This window comes from Dryobates pubescens, chromosome 6, assembly GCF_014839835.1.
Source record: "Dryobates pubescens isolate bDryPub1 chromosome 6, bDryPub1.pri, whole genome shotgun sequence".
Taxonomy (NCBI): Eukaryota; Metazoa; Chordata; class Aves; order Piciformes; family Picidae; genus Dryobates; species Dryobates pubescens.
The window spans coordinates 31,374,402-31,397,241 of record NC_071617.1 but is presented as its reverse complement, the minus strand read 5'-3'; the positions used below and the strand labels follow the sequence as shown (position 1 = coordinate 31,397,241).

Sequence of the window (22,840 nt, the reverse complement as noted above, 5' to 3'; positions counted from 1 at the left end):
TTGTGCCTTTTAAAACATACAAATATAATAAATAGTATGCTTGTTCAAGTTTTATGAAAGCTAAAACTGTGAATTCCAAAAATGTGCACAATTGAGTGTCCATACTGCATCTGCAGTATTTATGAAAAGGAATATATTTTTCACAAGAAGCACAGCCCAATTCAAATCTGAAGCCCCACAAGTAATTCAGTACAGTGTTAATGACTGTAGTCAATGTTGCAGAAGTTCTCCAAGCAACCAGTCCTCCTCCAGTGACCCAGGACCCAGTGGGAGCAGCCAGTGGAGACAGCAAGTTGGATATGATGGGTATTGGTGATATTTATTTTTTTGTTTGTGTATTTTAAATCTTGCTATAGCTCCCACACGTCTTTCTGAATATCGAAGTTCTGTGTAAACCATAGATTTATTTTCAAACTCCAATAGTATATTTTAAGATGTACATTTTCTTGTCCTAAATGCTGCATTTTAAAGACAGACTGCTTTAACTCTTTAGGACCAAATTGTTACAATTGAAGTAAATAGGAAACAGTTCTTAGGTTTGCAGAACTGGAATAAAATAGCATCTTCTCCTATTGCTTCTGTGGCAGAGTATTTGGTTAAAACATTACCTTTCTAGTTCTGAAAGGTTTTATTTCCAACTCTGCTTATTCTGATAGCATCCAGTCCCTAGCATCTCTGCTCAACAAAGTACTGCTCTTTCAGAGGTCTCTTCTCTGTAAAAGGCTATTGAAGTATATAGGTGATTGTTTCACATCCCTGTTAATCTCTTCGTGCTGAAGTTTCGGAAGTAGGCTGTGTATGGAAAAAACAGCACCCCAGTATACTGTCATTGTAATAAGAATATTATGCAATACATCTGTTCTAAAACACTTTAAATGTATCTCCTTCTTGTATAAATATAGCTGCTAAACCCACTCTTGCTATAAAATGTATGGCAGTATCCACATAGCACAATACAGAAGCATTCTAGATTTGCCACACAGCTTTCAGAAGCTACTTTTCAGAAAAAAGAATATGAATATCAGCTTGATTCCTTGTCTGTAAGCTTAATATTGCTTTGGCATGACTGTGGATAAGATACTCCATGTAAGAGCTGTATGTGCAATATCATGGAGATTCCTCAAGGAATTGCAGAATATTCCATGAAATCTCTGGCAGGTGAACAGATACCAATAATAAAAATAAAACTATAGCAATTTATTTTTTTTTTGCCAGTAAATGCATGAAAGTGCATCTTGTGTAATTTTTCCAGCACAGCTATTTCTAATAGCAACCTTGGTTTTAGTGTGTTGCTTTGTCAAATAATTTAACTTTCACAATATAATGCAATACAGTGGATCTGGCACTAGCCTTATGTGTTCCAAGAGTGAAAACCTCAAACAGAGCTACTTTCTTTGGGGCTTAGTTCAAAAAGTGGTGAAGCATATATATATATATATATATATATATATATATATATATATATAACCATACTTCTTAAGTATAAACACTTTTGGGTATATAGCCTCAATGCATTTCTTTCTTTAAAGTTCAATGTCTTTTTGGCCTGTTCATGCTTAAGTTATAACAGTGTGCTGTTGAATAAAAGGATGTAAATATTTGCATGCAGTGTTTGGAAATGTTAGTGTACTTGCTTCGTGGGAGGGGATGATGATTCTTTAAACAAATCACTTGCAGAATATTTGGGTTGAAGACTAAAAAGTGTTGTTACTCATCATGTAACTAGTTTCCTGGGGCTAGGGGTTAAAAAAAAAGCTTAATTTTCTGCTTACATTATAAGGTGTCAGTCCCCTTTGCTTCATGAACACCATCAAGGTTCAGGCTCACTGGAATGTGAAGGAGGCAGGGAACGAGATGAACCTTTGGAAGGATCCAGACATTCTGGTAATAAAACCTACAGTATCTTAAAAATAAATATTCTTTGCAACACAGTGCCAAAATGCAGGGGTTTGATACACAAAAAGCATGTAACATAACACTGAAAACAGGGGCTGTTGGAGACAGTCTAACAGAATGTGGTGTGGGATACTGAGAGTACTTGGAACAAACTCCTGAACTTCAGAAAGCCTCATGAATGATGAAGAGCTGTTTGAGCTTTGTTTAATTATCATTGAAAAATTAGATCTTCGTAAATGCTGTAAAGATATACATCTCTGATTCCAATGAGTGTGCAGGCTTGAAACCTGATGCTAAGCCATGTACATTTTTTTGTTGTATGGTATACTTATCTTTTTAGCATTCAGAAATTAAAACACAATTATTTATGGCAGAAACCAAGTGGCATGCACCATCGACAAAAGTCCTGAGCTCCTACAAAGACCGGGCTTTACAGAAAGAGGGTAGTGGCAAGGAGTCACCAAACAAACTTTCACATGTAAGTCTCTTACTTTGATGTCATTCTAAACTCTAAAAATGTGAAAACCAAAACAGCACCATGGGCTTAAAGAAATACATCTTAAAAATACATTTTAATAATTTGTGAAGAGAACTGCGTGTTTTGGGAAGCAAAGTGTAGGTTGACCCATATGTGGGGTGAATTTGGTATGTTAAATCTGTGTTTTTAAACTAAGAACTCCAAGAATGCATGGGTCTGGAGTGTTAAAGAGATAAAACTAGTGTAGTCTACACTCAGCTGTGCATTTACATCTTCATTTATACTGACTTTCTTGATCTGTATTTCCTATTTTTTAAAAAATAAAATGGTATTTACCATACAGTTTTTCATGTTGTGCAAAATACCCATCAGTAAGCTCTACAAAATTGTACTTTCTGTATTGAGAATTCTGCCCAGATTTCTAGGCAGCCTCACTTAGTGGCTTGTCTTCAGTAATGGCAAACCCCTCAGTGACCAAGTGGTTGGAAAGGACCCTAATGACATGTGCAGTCCTTTTTTTTAATGTTCGTTACATGGAAAAACCTGCTATATAGAGTAGGAATATGTACACTGTTTGTAGCCTTACATTGGTAAGAATATGAGTCTAGTTTCTCATGTCCATTTATATATTAGGAGAGTCTAGCTTGATTCAAACACCCCAAGCTATCATAAGCAGAATCATGCTGTAGAATTACGCACACGAGGACAAAAATACTTTCTTTTACTTTAAGCCAAAGGTGTCAGGGAGCTACAGTGTCTATAACAATGAGCACAGAGTACCAATACCAGAGTTAAGTGATGAGTTCATGTAACTTACAGTTTTATGCTAGTGGCCGCTCTCATGCTTTTGGGATGGTGGCGATCAGCACAGAAAATCTCATAAGGGGCTTTTATTTGTGTATGCCTGCATATACCTCTATGTAGTTCAGGTGCAAAAGAACTATACTGTAAAAAGAACCAGCATTTTTATAAAGATAATGCAAACAAAATGAGACTATTTGTTTGATGGTGTAAACCAGAAAATTGGCCATCACATTGTAAAGGATCTTGTGTATCCCCTATTTTGTTCAGCTCAATGTGCCACATGACCCTGACAACCAGTGAAATTCACACTGCAGCCTACAAGCAAATGTACAAGAACTCTATTTAACCATTCGAAAAGAAGTCTATGCTCTCTCTTTTATCAGTTTTAACTTGGGGGAAGAAGGGAGAGGGAAAGGAGCTTCACTGGCTATCTTCAGGTTTCCTTTGTTCTCCTGGAATAAATACATTCCTGCTTGTTTTGATTTTACTTGGTTTTGTTTCAAATCTTGCTCCACAATACGGTCTTTAACAACATGTAACAATTAGAGTCATAATGAGCTTTCATGCAATAATTTCTCTTGGCACAAGGAAATGTGTAAAGTGATCCTAAGCTATGGCCACAGTGAACTTCAAGCAATTCACGATATCTGTATAAATAGCTGTTGTTCAGATTCTCTGCTACCTGCAGCATCAGGAAGGTGCAATTTTGGGGGGATTCATACATGCAATACATCTTCTGAGACTCATGTTATGCCTTGGAACTCTTTCCCCCTTGAGTCATTCCACTTTGGTTCCAGTTTTCACTTAGAGTACAAAGTGACATCTGTCTTACCCAGACACCTTTCTCCAAGTCTCTCTCCTTGGAGAAACTGTTCAATGTATTGTTATCAGTTATTCTGTTGCTTTTAAGGCAACAGGCATCTTGTAAAGGTAGCTCTCCTCAGATTTTGAAACCTGTTAATTTTCATATGGAATAGAACTATCATTTCTGGAAAGGCTGTCATGTCTAATTTCTTTACTGTCTGAGCCACAGCTGTGTTTATATGCATCTGCTAGGAGGATGATCTCTAAGATAGTCACCCTTGCATTTATTTTGTACCTAATAGATGTCTCATGTGCCCTTATTCTGGCTGTTCTGTCAAATAGATAAATTAATTCAACTCTATAAAATTTCTTTAAAATGAAATTCACAGAACCCCCCAACTTCATTGACACAAGTGCCAGATGTAGTTAGCCAACATGCTTCACTTACAGCCCTCGACTTCAGTTACTTTCATCTGGTACACATATGTTGCAACTGGTTTCAATTTAACTAGCCACACATCCAAATGGATTTTATCCAATAAGCTGCATGTTTTACACACACTGAGAAAAAGCCAGTGATAATCCAGTGTTTGATGGTTTTGAGATTTGCTGTAGCTCTTATTGAAACAAATAGTTACCAGTGCTTCTAGCTTTAACAAGTGCTTATTTTAACTGTTCAGAAATTGAATGCTGAGGACATTGGGCAGGTCCTGTAATCAGAAAATTCAAGTGTGATCTTAAATTTACGATAGAAGATGGAACTAGAGCCTTCTTATTCGCAGTGGCATCAGCCTTTAATATGCAATTAATTCCATAGAAACGGATGGTGTAATTAGCTCTTTTCATAATTTGCAATTGCAGCATGCTGTAAAAAATAATGAAATGGTCTTTGAGTAGCACAACTCCAGTAATATTAAAATAAATATTTAACTTGAGGAGGCTCTTTTTTTGCTTATTTTCTTGTTAAGATTGGAGACAAAAGCTGTTCAAGCCACTCAAGCAGCAACACGCTATCCAGTAATACCTCCAGCAACAGTGATGAAAAACACTTCGGTTCTGGAGATCTGATGGATCCTGAGCTGCTTGGATTAACATATATAAAGGGGGCTTCTACTGACAGTGGAATTGATACAGCTCCATGCATGCCTGCTCCCCTTCTGGCCCCTTTGCACCTTGCTGGCAGCAGGTCTGGAGTACATTGTCATCCTGAGCAGTGGACTGAGTCTTCTGAAACTCCTGGACCAGATGATGATCCAGCTAAAATATATGCTGTTCATACCTATGCTTCTGCTATGTCTACTAGTCATACAGCTGAAGGCAGTATGGGAGACCTAAGTGAAATCTCTTCTCATTCCAGGTATGTGTCTATTAAAGATCATGGGCTATAGGCTAACATATGGAGAACTTTTTTGTTGTTGTTATTTAGAAGTGCACTTACCTGATTTTGACTTTCTGCTGTTTTTAAAGGCCTGTTTGAGCAATTTTGGGGCAACTTTAGATCAGTCTGTCTCAAAAGTGTAACTATTCCCCGCTCCCAAATCTGATGGAGACTTTATATGTGACCTTGTGCATATTGCTTTGGGTTTTAAAGTTGGAAAACATCCCTCAGCAGATGTGAAGATATTTTAGGAAAGTGCAACAGATTGCCTGGGGGTTAATGCTATGGGAAATCAGAGAAATTGCAGTGGACAATTATTACAGATAGTGATGGACAATTTTTTCCTATAGTAGAACTGCATTACATACTATTCCCCCTAATTTACATCCTTGTGATGATGTATGCTTTATGAGTTTGTTTGTTGAACTTAATCTCTGGTTGGTTTTCAACTCTTTTTGTTACCAATGGAATGTGTGCATGGTACTTCTGTTGTAAAGCAAACTTGGAAAGTACACATTTACAACTGGTTGCCTTCATCTCCCAATTTCTATTTTGTTGTGAATTTGAAGTTGAAGCTTTGGTCTATGTATTAAGATTTTTATTCTGTAAAACAAAGAAGGAAGTTGTTCTTTCCCTCTGATTCTTGTTTGCCATGTCAATGAGTACAGGAAAATAACCAAATATCTTATATTCTCGTTTTATGTGCTTGGCATGAGTGAATTAATCTTGTGTACTTGCTCTAAGTTGTACTTTTTTTGTACACAAGTTATAGAAGAATGTATAGACCCAGGCTTTCACAGGCATTTAATTTCTTTACATCAAAAATATTCCCTTATTTGAAACAGTTACAATAGAAGTCTTAAAATCCATTGCTTAATGTCCATATTGTTCATCTGATACATATGTCCCATTGTGCTTCACTGTTTGCTTCATCTTTAGATTTCAGTTTTTCATAGCAGAATTATTTTCTTCATCACATATTTGCAAGGATTGTAAGCAAACAAGCTTTTAACTTCACTCAGCTAATTTTTTTTCCTGCAAAACTTCATAATCTTGTTTATACTTCTTAGGGAGGAAGAGTGAGGAAAGGAGAGTAAATAAATTACCTTTAAGATTAAATGCACATACTAACTGTGGTCAGAATTATTGATCTATTGCCTTAATGATTCATCTTGATTCCACAGTAGATATTTTAATATGATCCAGAGACATCTATGCATGTTCATTGCTTGTATTTGGCTCTGCATGGTCAGCAAAGTATCCATATTTGTTCTCTGTGAATTGGGATTTAGATTAAAAGACAGTACTGTGTTTGATTTTTGTAAACTAACAACAAAAGTTAGGAGCTGATACTTCAGGTTCCAAATACAGTTTTAGGCAAGGCACTTGGTTTCTTAATGCTTTACTTACTTCACATCCAAGATGGGAAGAAATTTATTCTTCAGGGAAGTGTTTGTTTTAGTTAATTTTAAATAATTTTGAGAGTCTTCAGTAGAGGTTTCATTAGTGCTTACTAGTGTTATTATTGATAATAATAAGAGGTATTAAAATTAGCCAGAGGACTGTTTGAACTGAAATTTACTTCTGTTAAATTCTCAACAACAATGCATGAAAACACAGATTAAACGGGTGTGAACTGGCAAAAGAAACGTGAAGTTAAAAAGCATTTAATTTTTATAATTAACAGGCTATTTGAGGTAATTCCCTTTATAGTTCTTGATGAAAATTGAATTATGTCATTAGTAACATACGTACATTAAAGTTCTCAAAGGGCGTATACTCTTGCCAGTAGATAGAAAATTACTGTACCAGTATCTGCATACTAAATATGAAGCATTTCTGATTCAACTTTTATTTTTGTGTTTTTTCTTTGTTTTTAGTGGGTCACACCATTCAGGAAGTCCATCAACACATTGCTCTAAAAAGAGTGGCTCCCTAGATACCTCCAAAGTCTACATAGTGTCGCAGCATAGTAGTCAACAAATTTCTGGGTCAGTTTCAAAACCATACCATAGACAAGGAGCAGTGAATAAATATGTCATTGGATGGAAAAAATCCGAAGGAAGCCCTACGCCTGAAGAATCTGAAGTTTCTGAATGCCATGAGTAAGAGCTATGTTTAACTTTATGGAGCAAGAAGGGTAATGACAATGAATTTTAAAATAGGATAGAAAAGGCGAAAAATTACAAATTCTGCTTCAATTTTAAATGTATGCTTGTTTGGTTTTTTCCTCTCTCCCTTTATGTAGCAAATGTACATACCAAAAAAAAAGGTACAAAAGAGTGCACAAGATGCTGTTTTGTCCTCTGTTCTATCCAGCTGCATCTTTTCCACATGTCAAATAAAGCAAACTGGCAGAAATTTCTGAAAGTGCGTGTAGGCAAAAATGTATGGCTATGTCAGACAGCCTGAATTCCCGCTTGGAATCTCTAGGGAACAATTGGAAAGGTACAATGTTATTAATGCCCTGAGGACTTTTTCTACAAATCTTCAGGAGCTTTAATTATTTGAAAAAAAGCTTACTTCCTGATGTTTCTATATTAAACCTTAGTACCATACTGTCTATTACATCACCTAATCCGCTACAGAGGAGAAACATGGCCACAAAGGAGTTGGTGACCTATGGTAGATAATTTTTTTTAATTTATTGCCATTTAGGGGTATTTTAGTGATTCTTTGGTATATTTTCTGACTTTGTTTTTAATTAGTAGGTACAAACTGGTGGTTAGTATCCCGTAAAAGATCAATTAAGTATGGGTGTATCCAACTCGCTCTTTTTACAAGACTCTATAAAAGGTGCCGACTTCAATAAAACGGCACATTTTTGTAACGACTGACATTTAGAAAAAAGGAGCAGTTCTAACAAACAGCTAATTGTACAGCTTAACCCAGCAATAGCTCATAAGAAATGTGTTCTTCTCAGGTGGAAGAAAAAGTCTCGCAATCATTGTGAAAGATGCAGTGTCCAGTTCTGGGCCACTCAGTTCAAGAAGGCCCCTGTACACTGCACTGGTTAGGCTGCACCTTGAGTACTGTGTCCAGTTCTGGGCCCCTCAGTTTAGGAAGGAGGTTGACTTGCTGGAACGAGTCCAGAGAAGAGCAACAAAGTTGGTGAGGGGTTTGGAACACAAGCCCTATGAGGAGAGGCTGAGGGAGCTGGGGTTGCTTAGCCTGGAGAGGAGGAGACTCAGGGGTGACCTTATTGCTCTCTACAACTACCTGAAGGGGGGTTGTAGACAGACGGATGTTGGTCTCTTCTCCTAGGCAGCCAGTACCAGAACAAGAGGACACAGTCTCAGGCTGCGCCAGGGGAGGTTCAGGTTGGATGTTAGGAAAAAGTTCTATAGAGAGAGAGTGATTGCCCACTGGAATGGGCTGCCTGGGGAGGTGGTGGAGTCACCGTCATTGGAAGTTTTCAGGAGAAGACTTGATGGGGTGCTTGGTGCCATGGTTTAGTTGTTTAGGTGGTGTTGGATTGGTTGATAGGTTGGACACAATGATCTTGAAGGTCTCTTCCAACCTGGTTTATTCTATGTATTCTAATGGAAATTGAGACTCTTGAACGTGTCCAGAGAAGGGCAACGAGGCTGGGGAGAGGCCTCAAGCACAAGCCCTATGAGGAGAGGCTGAGGGAGCTGAGATTCTTTAGCCTGGAGAAGAGGAGGCTATGGGGAGACCTTACTGCTGTCTACAACTATCTGAAAGGAGGTTGTAGCCAGGAGGGGGTTGGTGTCTTCTCCCAGGCAACCAGCACCAGAACAAGAGGACACAGTCTCAAGCTGCACCAGGGGAAGTTTAGGCTTGAGGTGAGGAGAAGGTTCTTCATTGAGCGAGTCGTTCGTCATTGGGATGGGCTGCCCAGGGAGGTGGTGGAGTCGCTGTCCCTGGAGGTGTTCAAGAGGGGATTGGACGTGGCACTTGGTGCCATGATCTAGTTGTGAGGTCTGTGGTGAGAGGTTGGACTCGACGATCCTTGAGGTCTCTTCCAACCTTGGCGGTACTGTGAAAACCAAAAATGTTGTTAGCCATTGGAACATGCTGCCCAGGGAGGTGGTGGAGTCACCATCCCTGGAGGTGTTCAAGAGGACACTGGACATGGCACTTGGTGCCATGGTTTAGTAGTCATGAGGTTGTGGGTGACAGGTTGGACTTGATGATCTTTGAGGTCTCTTCCAACCTTATTGATTCTGTGATTCTATCTGATATATAGATAGAGGTGATGCTTTTCCAGTGCTGCTGCAATAATAAGTGATGTTTGAATCTCCTGTTAAAAGACTGTTAAATTCCTGTTCTCTTCAAAATCATCATCTCGGATAACCTCTTTTCTTTTTCTGCATAAGCTATCTAGTTCTACCTCTCAGTAAATCATAGTCAGTCCTATGTAGCTCGATAAGTTGACAAGATGACATGCAGTACCTGACTTTCCGATGTTTAATGTAAGATTAATCTTTGTTTAATGGGAATGAGGTATTTGCATCTAGTATCTCATATTGCATATATGCTCATATTTATGCAAGTTTCGTATTTTTAAATAGTAGATATTATTACCTTCCTGTCTTGGTTATTTGTGTTACTTTCTGTTATTTTACTGGTGAACCTTGTGTGTGTGTCCCAGTGTTTTAATTGCTTAAATTGTTCAGTCTTAGTAGTAGTTGTACTTAAAGTGGAAACTTCACTGATTTCCACAAGATTTTACATTTGTAATTGATTAACTCCTGGAACAATTTCTCTTTATTTTGAATGGAACTGCATAATAATAAAACTGCATAATGAATTTATGAATGTATTTATACTGAAATCACAGCAATTTAGAAAAGTTGTAGTAGTTCTGTTTAAGGAATTAACTGGATATGGCAGAACTTCATATAACAAAAAATATTTTCAGATTTTTCCATGCTGTGCATCATTGCTTCACTTCTCGTTCTAGTAAAGCTTTCTGTACATCACAGGGAGGAAATATGTCTCTGAAGATAATTACGTTGAAATAAAATAACATCTGTAATTAGCGATAATAATGAAAATTAGGTCAGTTGCTGAATGTTGTGCCACCATAGGATATAATTCCCTAAGAATTATGCTTTACCATAGCAAAGTTTGCCTTCTCAGTGTTGAAGACAGTCACTGGTAATGCTGCACTTGGCAGAAAGTACTGGCTTCAAATGTACGTTCTGTGTGACTCTTTCAAGTGCATATCAAGAGTAAACTTGTTCAATTTCTCTCTCCTTTCTCACTGAAAGGAAGCTGAAAGATAACAATTCTGTTAGACAGTCTTTTGTTGAATGTAAATGCATCTTTATATGCTGATAATTAAGGAAGGTAGCTTTTTATCTTCAGAGCTTTATGACATTTCTGGTAACAAAACACACTTGGCACGTGGCACAATCAATTACCAGCACACTTCAAATTGCCTATTGATGACCATAGTAATTTTGTCAGACTGTGAAGCCGGATTTAATATCATGCTACAAAATATGCATCTTATTTGGTAAAGATGTAAAAGTTAAAATATTTGGTACTGAACTATTGGAAATGTTAATATAAATACATCTTTAGTAATAGAGAAGTGTGGTGTGAAGAACTGAAGAGAGAGGCAGGGTAGGAGAAACAAGCATTATGCTTTTTTAAATTGTTCAGAATTCCTAAAATAGATTTTTTTTCAGTGATTTAAGAATTTCACTTTGGACCCACAAACAGTTTCATAAATATAAAATGTTGGAGAAAAGTGTTCAATTTAAGTAAGAGTATGCTGTGTCAGGAGACAAGAGCACTATTGGTTCTCTTGCTAAAAACATCAATTCTCTCAACAGAGTGTATGATGATATTGATGCTGTGTCTACATCAAGTCCACTCCAAACTTCTGTGAGGAATGCCATTGTTGAAAACCAGCAAGTCTTGTCCAAAGAAGATTTTCTGAAATTGATGCTGCCAGACAGCCTCTCTGTGGAGGAGGGGAGAAGAAAGGTTAGCTACTTGCCTTTTCATCTCTCTGTATCTTAGATAGTTACCTTAGAAATGAATTTCTGATATTCCCAAAATTATTATAGAGAAGGCAATACCATTTTGTGCAAGCTAAGTATAATCTATAAGGGTGCTATGAATACTGATCATGAGTTCCAAAATATAATTTCCAACAATATAAAAATGATATTCAGTTTGAATATATATGAAATAGAGTATTTGTTAGAGATCCCTTCCAACCCCTACCAGTGATTCAATAATTCCATATATCTTTGCTTAGCTTGAGCACAGGCAGTTGCAGTTGAGCAATTTAATTATAATTTCAAAGATTAAAAGTAACATTTTCAAGCTTGGATGCCTAAATATGTACACATCATATGATATGAAGGCACATGAATAGAAGCCCACTTTTTCCTGCCTTTTGATACTCAGTACCGACAGCTCTTTTTGAAGTCTGAATCACAATTTAACATATTGGTGGTGCCTATTCAAGAAACATAATTGTCAGTGCTAGTGGAGAGCATACATCAAATCTTTATAGTATGAAGACAATTGGTAATACATAAAAAGTTCACAAAAAGTGGATAGAGAAATTAAAATTTAATACTCCCCAAAGTGTACATGATTATGAATTCTGTGCTTAATGTGGAATAAAGCACTGAGCAATTAAATGACCTGTGATAACTGTCACACTTTGGTATTAACTAAATGCTCTCTTAACCCACCATGTTTATACAGTGTGTTAAACAACATAATCATTGTGTCTGAACAGAGTACTGTGTGGGAATCCTGGAAGAGCAGAGTTGAATTTAAAATTCAGATCATGTGTATTTTTAAATGTGCACTATGTTAAGCATGCATTTTATGTGTTCGAATTCTCACGAGTAATGTCCTAGAGGGCTTTATGATGTATGATTGATACAATAATTGGTTTTCTGTGATGATTTCAAGAGCTGCTGATGTTTCTGTCTACCTGAATAAGAAACAACAAGGAATGAGGATGTGTAGCCATCCTGAGATAAATTTCTGCTATCGTCTTCCCCTTGCAAGACACCCAAACAAAATCTCCCTAAGTGAGAGAGACTGTAGGCCCTGAATCACAGAGGATCTCCAGTTCCAGGACTCAGTAGTATCCAGTCTTAGATTATGCCTTCACGTCTTGGTGTAGATGAGTCAGCTGTCTTTGACAGCAAAGCTAGGAAAGAATTTTCTGAATAGGTGAGATTCTTCAGAACCAAATGGCATTCTTAATTTGACTTGATTTTACCTTTTTCATAGACCAAGGAATAATGAGCCCTCTTGGTAATGTTTAATTTTTGCTGCATCCTGAAAGGAAACTCTGTAAAGGTGCAACAATTGATATTCAACATTGTTTGATAGCTAATGAATACTTTTCATAGACAGAAGATGTGGTGTAAGGTGGAGGAGTCTTGAGTAACAGCCAAGAATTGCAGCAGGCTGCTTTTTGGGAATCTTGAGTGCAGAAAAGAGGATCACAGACCCTTCCATTTGGAGGGCGAAGGCTTTTGCCCAGTGTGGTCCCTAATTAAGCTTGCAATCTTCTGATAATTCTTTAACCACTGCTTATAGAAGGACACATATATCCATTCATTTAAGGATGCTGTATATGTCCTCATTCATTTAGGGATGCTGCTTGTGTTTATTTTTTTGGTCATTGTATGAATGCACTAAAATTAGGTTTTGTCTAATTATTCCCACACCTCATATATCTTTCAGGCTGATGTCTGGAACTGACATAGTATTGTCATGGGTTATGTTGAATCTTCTGCTGTTCATACCATGCTGCCGTCACAGCAGCTCAAAACTAAAGTTCTGGCTAGAGCAAAGTATCTTGGGTCTTGAAGTTCAGATTGGAACATGAGAGGTTTCTTGTGCTGGTATCTGGGTTTGGGGTGTCAGTCTCTTCTGCTAGATTTGGCATGGGATGGCAGGAGTGAGAGGTTAGCTTGCTGCCTTCTGCTTACTGCTGCTTTGTACATTTTGCTGCACTGTTTCTGCAGATAGACAATCTGCAAATTATGCATTGTTACCTCATTTTTCTCATTAAAGCTCTTTATCTCAAGCCACAGGTGGTTTTATTGTGTGTGTTACTTTCTCACACTTCTGTGTTGAAGAGAAACAGGTGGTGAACCCATTACAAGTATTTTGATGCTTGCCTAGATTAGAATCTGACTATCTCCCTCAGTTTTCTCTGGGACATAGTTAAGCCTTAAAACAATTGAACATGTTCTGTATTGCCATCAAGGCAGATGCTTTCCTGAACTAGCACTATGGAGTGTATTTAAGCATTCCATAAAGACTGCATCTTGTGGTGTGACTGAGTGTATTCCTTTTTAAAGCATTTATAACTGAGCAACTTTTGTCAGAAGTATAACAATGTAAATACTTTCAAACTTACATTATTTACTGTTTGAAAAAGCTACTGCTTTTAAACATGCATCCTGCATAGGAAGTGTACAACTCATAATTAATTACAAGGAAAACAGGTCAGGACACTAAATTGTTCTGTGCAGAATAAACCAGTTAAAATAATGAAGGCAATTACTGGTTTTGTAGATGTGAAGTGTAACTATTTGCAGTGCTGATGGATGACTTATGAAGTGGAATGACCCAGTTTTACAATACAGTAACATCTTGCTTTACTACAGCTATTTTTTGAAATGTATAAACAGTTTTCATTGAACTCTCTCCTCTTTTCTAAGCCTGTTGTATGATACTGGGAGAGGAGCCACATCTCCAGTCACTTTTGTCATCCAGTGAATAATACTGTGCCATATACGAGTTCAGAATGTTTTACAGTAAAGCATAGTCATTTCAAATGAAAATCAAACACTTCTGTGTATAGTCTTGAATAAACGTTGCCAGACTGGGTAACCTTGTATGTATTTCTGAAAAACACTGCTGTCATAAGGCTATGGAGGTTTCATTTAACATTTCAGAATTAATGAGACTATACAATTTCCATAAATTTATGGTGATACATTTCTAAATGTGATGAGGAAGGATGAAAATCCAGTTCAGTAACCCTTTTGAGGCCCCAGTAGATCTGATACAATGGAATAAAACTCTGATCTTACTGTATTAGCTCAAGAATTCCAGAATGCCTGCCTGGAAAAGTAGTACCAAGAACTGGTGATGGGATATGACTGTGTGAATTATTTTAATATGTGGCTTTATATCTTTTTATTTTGATGTCTAGTTTTCATTTTATGGAACCCTTTCTCCACGGAGGACACTTTACCGTACCCTGTCTGATGAAAGTATATGTAGCAATCGAAGAGGATCCTCATATGGTAGCTCTCGAAGTTCAATGCTAGACCAGGCCTTGCCAAATGATATCTTGTTCAGCACTACTCCACCATATCACAGTACATTGCCTCCCAGAATGAGCCTGACACCCGGGATGGGAAATCTGAGAAGTAAGTGATTGCTCCTGTCATTGCCGGGTTTGGAATGTTTGTTGCAAACTCAAACAAATCATCAAGTATCGTTAGATTTTTGTTTAAAGTGAAATTATGAGATGTCAAATCAATATTCTGGATGTCCCACTAAAAGCATATTTAGTCAGCAGTATGTGCTTATTCTTGCCACAGTGATCAATTCAAATTTATCATGTTTGGAGATAGAATTTACTTCCCAAAAGCTTTTCATGAGACTAGTGATAGGCAACAAACATTTTTCTGAAGATATTTCTTGTTACCGTTTTATTCTCCAGTGGTGACCTAATTAAGCTAGGTATTATTTATTTGGGTTTTGTGCATCCAAAATACTGAAATGTTCACAAATATATTCAAAACAACAGCTAAACTGGACAGCTTCTATTTTAGATGATCCTTTTGATAACATCTTGGAAGGAAATGTGCAATAGTTCTTATCTCCAATTTCAAAACTGAATTTGCCAATACTGCTTCTTAATCATGCTAATGTTGACTTTTTGTTGTTGTGGTGTTTTTTTTTTTTAATGCTGAATTTCTTCAACTCTCAGTTATTTTGGGTTGATCAATCTAGAGGGAAAAAAAAAAGGGGAGGGGACACACACACACTTCTTAGTATTAAACTTTTTTAAAGTTTTAACTTTAGTATTGAATCAGAGCTCACCACAATTACAAAAATTGTAGAGTGCTTATGGACTCTGAAGTCCATAGTGAAGAAGCAGTGGGTAGATTACTTGAAAATAGGAAGGACTTTATTAGGCAGATTTCTATAGAGAAATAGTAATTAAAAAGGGACCTATTATTTATCCTGTCCTTCAGGAACTAGCAGTCACTTAGCTTTCAGAAGTCATAGTGGCGGCAGCTATGAGACTGAGTTCTGGCCAGTAACCACTGGTTAATTTTAAACTGATACCATTAAATTGCTGCTTCAGATGGGACTACAAGTTTGGTGTACCTTTTGCCATTCTAGAAATATTCCTTTATCAGAGTAAAACTCTACTATAAATACAATACTACAAGATCATTTGCTTCTACTTAGAGAATAAAGACCCATTTTCTTCTATTGAGATTAATTCAGTAGGTTTTGTAGTCTGCAACATATATAATCAGGCATCCTGAATGCATTTTATTCTTATACTGTGTTAGACCTGTGATTTTAGAGACCTGTCTTATAAATATTAGTGTGCAGTGGGATCAAACCTTCAGCATGCTTCCATTCCAGGGATTGACACAAGAATTAATGGTGTACACTCAAGCTGTACAGTGCTCATCCAGCAGTGAAATTTTATTGTTCAGTTTATTAGTTCTGTCTTGAACACCTTATTTTCCATTCTTACTGCTTCTTAGATACAGAAAATTATTTATACACATAGCTGGGAAGGAACATGAAAATAGTATCCTGTCAATCAAAATGAAGCTGTTTTGTTGGTATCTATGGTAGTTCATGCTATTTTCCAGTAAACCCCTTATTTTGTATTACAAAAGTGCCTTTCAATGACAGCAATATAGGATCCTTTGTAATGGCTATTTCAAGGATGATTTAATTTGTTTTCCTAAATACACTCTCAAAACAAACATCATGACTTGCTGACCTTTGTTTTCAAAATAAAATTAGTCAGTATCCTCATATAAAAAAACTAACTGTGGCTCTTGTGAGGAAGGCTTTTTTGTAATCAGTGCATAGCAGGTATTTGCATTCTGTAGCAGTCATGATGTGAGAGGTTTATTTTTCATTTATAATTTGAGCTTGAGGTCTTAGTTTCATGTCTCAGGATTCTTAGTTGTCATAGTAAAGTCTTTTGCAAAATGCATACATTTCTGATCTTTAAAGGAAATTACTGATATTTAAGGTTTACAGAAACCAGTGTAAATAGTGTGGGTTTGGCTGGAATTAATTTCAGGAAAGTATGTTCTTGCATGTTATTACCCAGCACGTGGTACACAAAGTATCATGGCAGCCAGCACCTAATCTTGTGAGATACCTCTAGCAAGGCACCACCAAAACTAAAGCATAATAGGTAACCTCAAGGGTCTCACCTTACTAGGAAATCAGTCAAACAGTATGAGCATGCAAATATGGAAGAATAAACTTTAACTGTGTACAGTGTTGACTGTTAGGAGGACATTAGGAAATGGAGCTATAGGGGTGTTTGGTTTTTGTTTTTTTATTTTTTTTTATTTTATCACTGGAGTTAAAGTGAAGTGAAAGAGGAGTTGCTTTCAGTAAAGCTTCAAATGCAAGCCCTGTTGCGTGCTGTTGATTGCACACAGTACACAAATGCGGCTGAGGACGCAACCTCATTACTCTCTACAGCTACTTCATAAGAGGTTTGAGTGAGATGGGGATCATTTTCTTTTCACATGCAACAAGTGACAAGACAAGGGGAAATGGTCTCAAGTTGTGCCAGGGGAGGTTCAGGTTGGATATCAGAAAAAATTTCTTCACAGAAAGGGTTATCAAGCAGTCGAATGGGCTGCCTAGGGAGGTGGTGGGGGTCACCATTCCTGAAGGTATTTAAAAGATGGATGTAGTGCTTAGGGATGTGGCTTAGTAGTAGTGGTCTGACTGCAAGCTCGAGGCAAGTGGCTGGACATGATGATCTCAAAGGTTTCTTCCAGCCTCAACAGTTCTGATTCTATGACTTCTAATTTAGCAGAAGTCATATATCTGAGAGCTCTAGAATTTTACATTAAAGGCTAACCAGGGACAGTAAAGATTCCCTAACAGAGACCACACACTTCACATTGAGCGATTCTAGCATGCCATACATGATTGCAGGTTCAGATCTATCCCCGTTTCGCAAGCTCACGGCATCTTAACTAGCAGGGAAAGAACGAGAAATACTGACACTGAACTACTGTACTAACACAAGTCAGAAACTTGGGAAAACACATGGAGGCTGTCTGGCTGACATCACAGGCACAGGTGGTCCTCTACTATTATGAAATACAAAAAGCAGAAAGAAAAATTTGGGAAGTGATATATTGGCATGACATGCCTGTGCTGTGAGGAACAGATGTAGGTGCAGTATAATTTGGAGAAGAGTCATAAGGAAGGGAGTATTTTGCAATGGTACACTAACACATTCAAAAAGTTCTCATATCGTAATGCAATAGGGAACAGGCTGCCAGAAGTGCAGGCAATGTATCTTCAACAAAGTTATTCAAGTCTGGCTTACTACTAGTGATGTAGTCACTCTATTGTAGAAAGTCACTAGGTTGGTGAGGCAGGACTTGTGCTTGCTGTCCCAAATCACCTCCCTGTCCTCCATGTGCTTTAGCATACCTTCCATGATCTTCCTGGCCAGAGAGATGAGGCTGACAGGTCAGTAATTTCCAGGGCCCTCTTTTTTACCATTTTTAACAATGGGCACAATGTTTACCTTTTCCCAGTGATTTCATCTGACTGCCAGGACTTTTCAAATATGAAGAGTGGCTTTGGACTATGTCAGATAATTCCTTCAGGACTCTGAGATGCATCTCATCGGGTCCCATAGATTTATGTATGTTCAGGTTCCTCAGGTGGTCCATTACAGTGTGAGGGACTTTACCCTCCTGGTCCTCCCCTAGTGGTTCAACAGCTTGGGCGGGGTGAGGAGCGAGGTTGCCAGTGAAGACTGAGGCAAAAACGTTGAGTAACTCAGCCGCCTTCTCATCTGTTGACACTTGCTCTCCATTCCTGCTCACTAGAGTGGGTATGCTTTCTTTAATCTCCCTTTGCTGGTTATATAATTGGTGATTGCAGAAGGAAAGAACAGAAAGCAGACAATGGGATTTATGTCTGCATGTGACTTGATATGTTTGTTCATCTGCAGCATCTTTTTAGATGATCTACTTGTTAAACGACATCTGTATTGAGCACATTAAGTGAGGAGTACTTAGATCATTTTTCATGGTCTGCAGTCTACATAAATGTAGCAGTTCCAGTTGAAGCAGGATACTTGCCTTGAAAGTTGAAATGGTTAAGTTAGGTGAATCTTTCTGTATAATTAGTTAATCCTTGATCTTGTATAATTAGTTAATCCAGAGATCTGGGGGACTGATGGTAGGCGGATTGAACTCTGGAAAATGAATTGACCATATATTTCTAGCACAAATAAGGGCTGAAAACTACCTTATAGTTTTACTGCCAACCATAAAAATAAGGACAGTTCCTGAGTGTAGGAAGGGAGTAGTGGACTGAAAGGATCAACAACCACGAGATGCTTTTCTGCCAAAAGGAGTACAGAAAAGAAAACAATCTTTAAAACTGAAAGATAGCGCTTACACTGTTTCTCCAAAGGAAGTAATGGGTAAGTCTCTGTTGCTTCAAAACCAGTCTTGTGGGCAATCAAGATAGCAGCCTACAGGATTAGCTGTATCCTCCTGGGCGCACAGAGGTGGACACATTCAAGCATAATTTGCCAGCTTTGTACAAATCAGAATGCAGCAGTCATACAGAGAAGAAATAGAGGTAACAGTAGTGTAAGAGGATCAGGGAGGAAATGCAAATACAGGAGACAAGAACGCTTCTGAAATGCAAGCAACATTCTCTGAAAATCAAAAGTATAAAGTGGTCTATGTTAGTAGAGCTCCTTTCTTCCCCTTCTCCCACCCCCATGCATGAGAACATGTAATTTTTATCTTGAAAATGAATTATTCTGTGGTGACACACTTATGCCTGTTCAGGTATTCCACTTACAGTTTCAGTCATCAGCATGAGCACTTGCATTTTCAGAGCTATCAGTATTGAAACCTCGACTCTGGCAGGCTTTCTGCATTGAGCTGCTCTGCCAGGTCTTATAGAGGACCAAATAGGATCCACCCTAAAATGAACTGAGGGTCTCACAATGACAGTGCATAATGAAGGATGACTACTGGTTAATGTATCATTTCTACACTTTAATTTGGAAAGCCAGCGGAATTCCACTGGGAACAGGCATCTTCCTGACAGGTTTCACAATCAGCGTCTGTAGGCTGATCACACAAAAGCAAGGGCTGTCCCTTGGGGCCTGCCTACTGGTCTAGAACAAAAAGCTGACTTGCCAGCTTTTCAGATAAGGCATTCTTTCTGTTTTCCACAACGGTGGTGTGTAAAGCATCTGTAATTTCATATATAAGCTTTTTATAATTCCCAGGTCATATGCAAAAGCACAGAGAATGCTCTGATGTTGAGCTTCCAATGTATTTGCAACCTAAGGTAACCTTAGATACTATTTTTGTATCTTTATAAGGAACTGGGAAAAAAAATCTTAGTACAGATGTATGGGTAGAATATAGTTTACATTACATTTTCCATTTCATACAACATCCACTTTTGCATACTAATAGTGGGAATCAAGAAAGATGTTTCTATACCTGTTTGTCAAGCTACTTCCAATAGCAATATAACACTACCACATCTTTCTTGTAAGTTACAGCACAAGATAAATTCCACAGTAAGCAGGATTTCTGCTTCGGATTTTTTTTTTTTTTCTAGTTATTGTTGGACTCCTACTGAGCAATTTCTGTTACAAATACATATTTAATATGTGCTGACAGAATATTGCACAACTCCTTTACTTTCCTGTTCCTGATGTTATTTTTACAAAAATAAAAATCCAAGCTTTCTGCAAAGAATATGAGATGCCGTAGTCATTGCTCTGTGCAGTACAATGCGCTGTTACAGCCTACAGGTTTGGGATTTTTAGCTCAAAATCTGAAGTGCAAGTGGGCTTCAGTTTTCTTTTTCACTGGTATCAGGACAATGACAGCATGCCATTTTCTTAAACTACAGTGTCTGTTCCACTTGTACGTGGGCATTTTTTCCTTCATTGACTTCGGTGTTAGGTGTTTCCCTGGGAAAAAAATATTCCTCAGGAATGTTACAGTCTGAATCAATGGAATATCTAGATACAAATGTCCTTCTGAAATGTTTGAGGAAAAATTTACTATTTTGACCTTTCTATTTAATAGAAATAGATACATCTGAAGAAAAATTGTACCACTAACTTAATGATTAAGATGAAATGTCATTACAAATAACGTGTCTGGTTTATGTGGCTGTTCAGCGGTTTTCATTTTAATGTGTTCACATTGATCAGAGTGAAGATTGCCATGGATAATAAGGAGAGCATAAAACTGTTCAAGATGTATGTTTGTGGTACCTTTCTAAAAGACTGCATTAAAAAAAAGGGCAAAACAAGAGAGCTGTGTTTGAACTAATATTATAGTGTATACATTTCAATTAATATGCAATCTGTCTACAGTATACAGTGCATTACAGCCCTCTCTGGAGCTTAGAGATTGGCACACAGCTTATGTCCTTGGATATACAGCTGCAAATATTAAACTGATAAGGTAGTATTTTCAATGTGGAAGTGAGCTTTGGATATAGCCTAAAATTTATCAATGCATTAAAATTAAAAAACAAGTGATATTTTTAAAGCTGCTTCTGAAACTGAAATATTTGTTTCATTGTAAAACTCTCCATATGAATATCTCGTATGTTATTTCACAGCCTGTGTCTTACAACTTTTCTGCTCAGTGCTTAGGTTTAATACGATATGCTTTAAGAATGGATGCTGCTCCTCAGACAGCATTCACACAAAAATGTAAAGACCACCTTGTGTGCAAAGTGGCATAAAAATTCTTTAAAAGCCCTTCCCATCTTACTCGGACAAAGTCTGAAAATTGTTCTACCCATATTGAGTATTGAACAGAAAAACACAGAAAAAAGAGGAATTAAATAAGCACTCTTTTTTTTACAGTTCATTGTAATAGCTTCAAAATTAATTGTACGTCATTGTTATAGGAAGACTAATTATTGTGTTTATTGTTTAGATGAATTCTGGTTCTCAGATGGGTCCTTATCTGATAAAGCCAAATTCAATGATCCTGGCCTGATGCCCCTGCCAGACACTGCCACAGGGCTAGACTGGTCTCACCTGGTAGATGCTGCACGAGCGTTTGAAGGTAACAGGAAAATTTGATTACAGATCAATGTTCAGTATATGAACTTTCAACTATCTATATATATATTGTATAGCCACATTTTGAATTACAAAAATCCAGTGTTTGCCTACGTAGCCCTTTAGGGTTTTTTGGCAGTATCACTTATCAGTATGGAAGATTGTCACTGAAAATTAGGTTATTCATTCAGCATCTTTCTTAGATAGAGTTCATCCATTTAGGGGCAGATTCAAAGCACCGAAGTTAGATGTTTAAAATGAAATTAGGAGTAACACTCCCCTGAGTTTATTGTGTTTATGAATTGGTATGTGTAGCCCAAATGATACTGCAATCTCTCTGTTTTCATAATAAGCCCTTGAAAACCAGCAAAAATGTACACTATATTTTCCAGTAGCACAACTTGAGATGCAGGATATAGACCAGGCTTGCATTATGAAATTATAAGACCAGGTTAACTAAGAAAAATTCTTATTTGCCTCTCTGAGAGCTACCCCTGCACAATGTATAAACACAGAAAGGTGAAGGTTGGCTTGTGTGTATATATATGAATATATACAGTTAAATATTTTTGGCTTATTGTTTCTGAGGAGTGTTTTGGCTAGGTCACTGTGCTTTTCTGATTTTTGTGACATTTCTCAACTGATATTATTAGTGAATGTATGAGAAATCTGAGGTATCTGTGAATAAGTATGATGTTACCACAGTCATCAGTATATTAAAATACAGGTCTTCAGTTTGAATGATGGGATGATGTTCAGTTGGGTTTTTTAAAAGCAGTCACGAGTAATCAGTTTTCTGGTACCTGATTCTTTCCCTAAGTATTAAGAAGTTAAATTTCAATTTGATTCAATACTAATGTAAATGACATTGTTAAAAACCCAACCTAACAACAATGATTAGGAATCTAAAGTATTGTTTCCTAACCTGGTCAACTCTGTGTGCATTCATTGCTATTCAGTATTATTCAAACGTGCCTGTTGGAGCTGTCAGGAAATACCATGCTGCTGAGAATCTCAGGGAACATCCTGCTATTTGTTATTCACCTATTAACTGAAAATAGACTCGGATCAGTGAGCAATTAAATCTGCAATCTTACACTTGAAGAACATACACAGTACCAACAGGAGTTCTAGAAAA

The 22,840-nt window shown here is 37.4% G+C and overlaps 1 protein-coding gene across 2 annotated transcripts in view; it reads left to right on the top strand.

Moving 5' to 3' along the window:
- Positions 1-22,840, top strand: part of SIPA1L2 (signal induced proliferation associated 1 like 2) — a 74,029-nt gene that overhangs the window by 40,900 nt on the left and 10,289 nt on the right. For both annotated transcript variants that reach the window (XM_054162259.1, XM_054162258.1), the window contains 8 exons: positions 223-306; positions 1,781-1,884; positions 2,271-2,374; positions 4,951-5,339; positions 7,241-7,465; positions 11,168-11,321; positions 14,539-14,758; positions 21,575-21,706. In XM_054162259.1, coding sequence (XP_054018234.1) covers positions 223-306; positions 1,781-1,884; positions 2,271-2,374; positions 4,951-5,339; positions 7,241-7,465; positions 11,168-11,321; positions 14,539-14,758; positions 21,575-21,706 — 1,412 coding nt within the window. The remainder of the gene's footprint in view (positions 1-222; positions 307-1,780; positions 1,885-2,270; positions 2,375-4,950; positions 5,340-7,240; positions 7,466-11,167; positions 11,322-14,538; positions 14,759-21,574; positions 21,707-22,840) is intronic.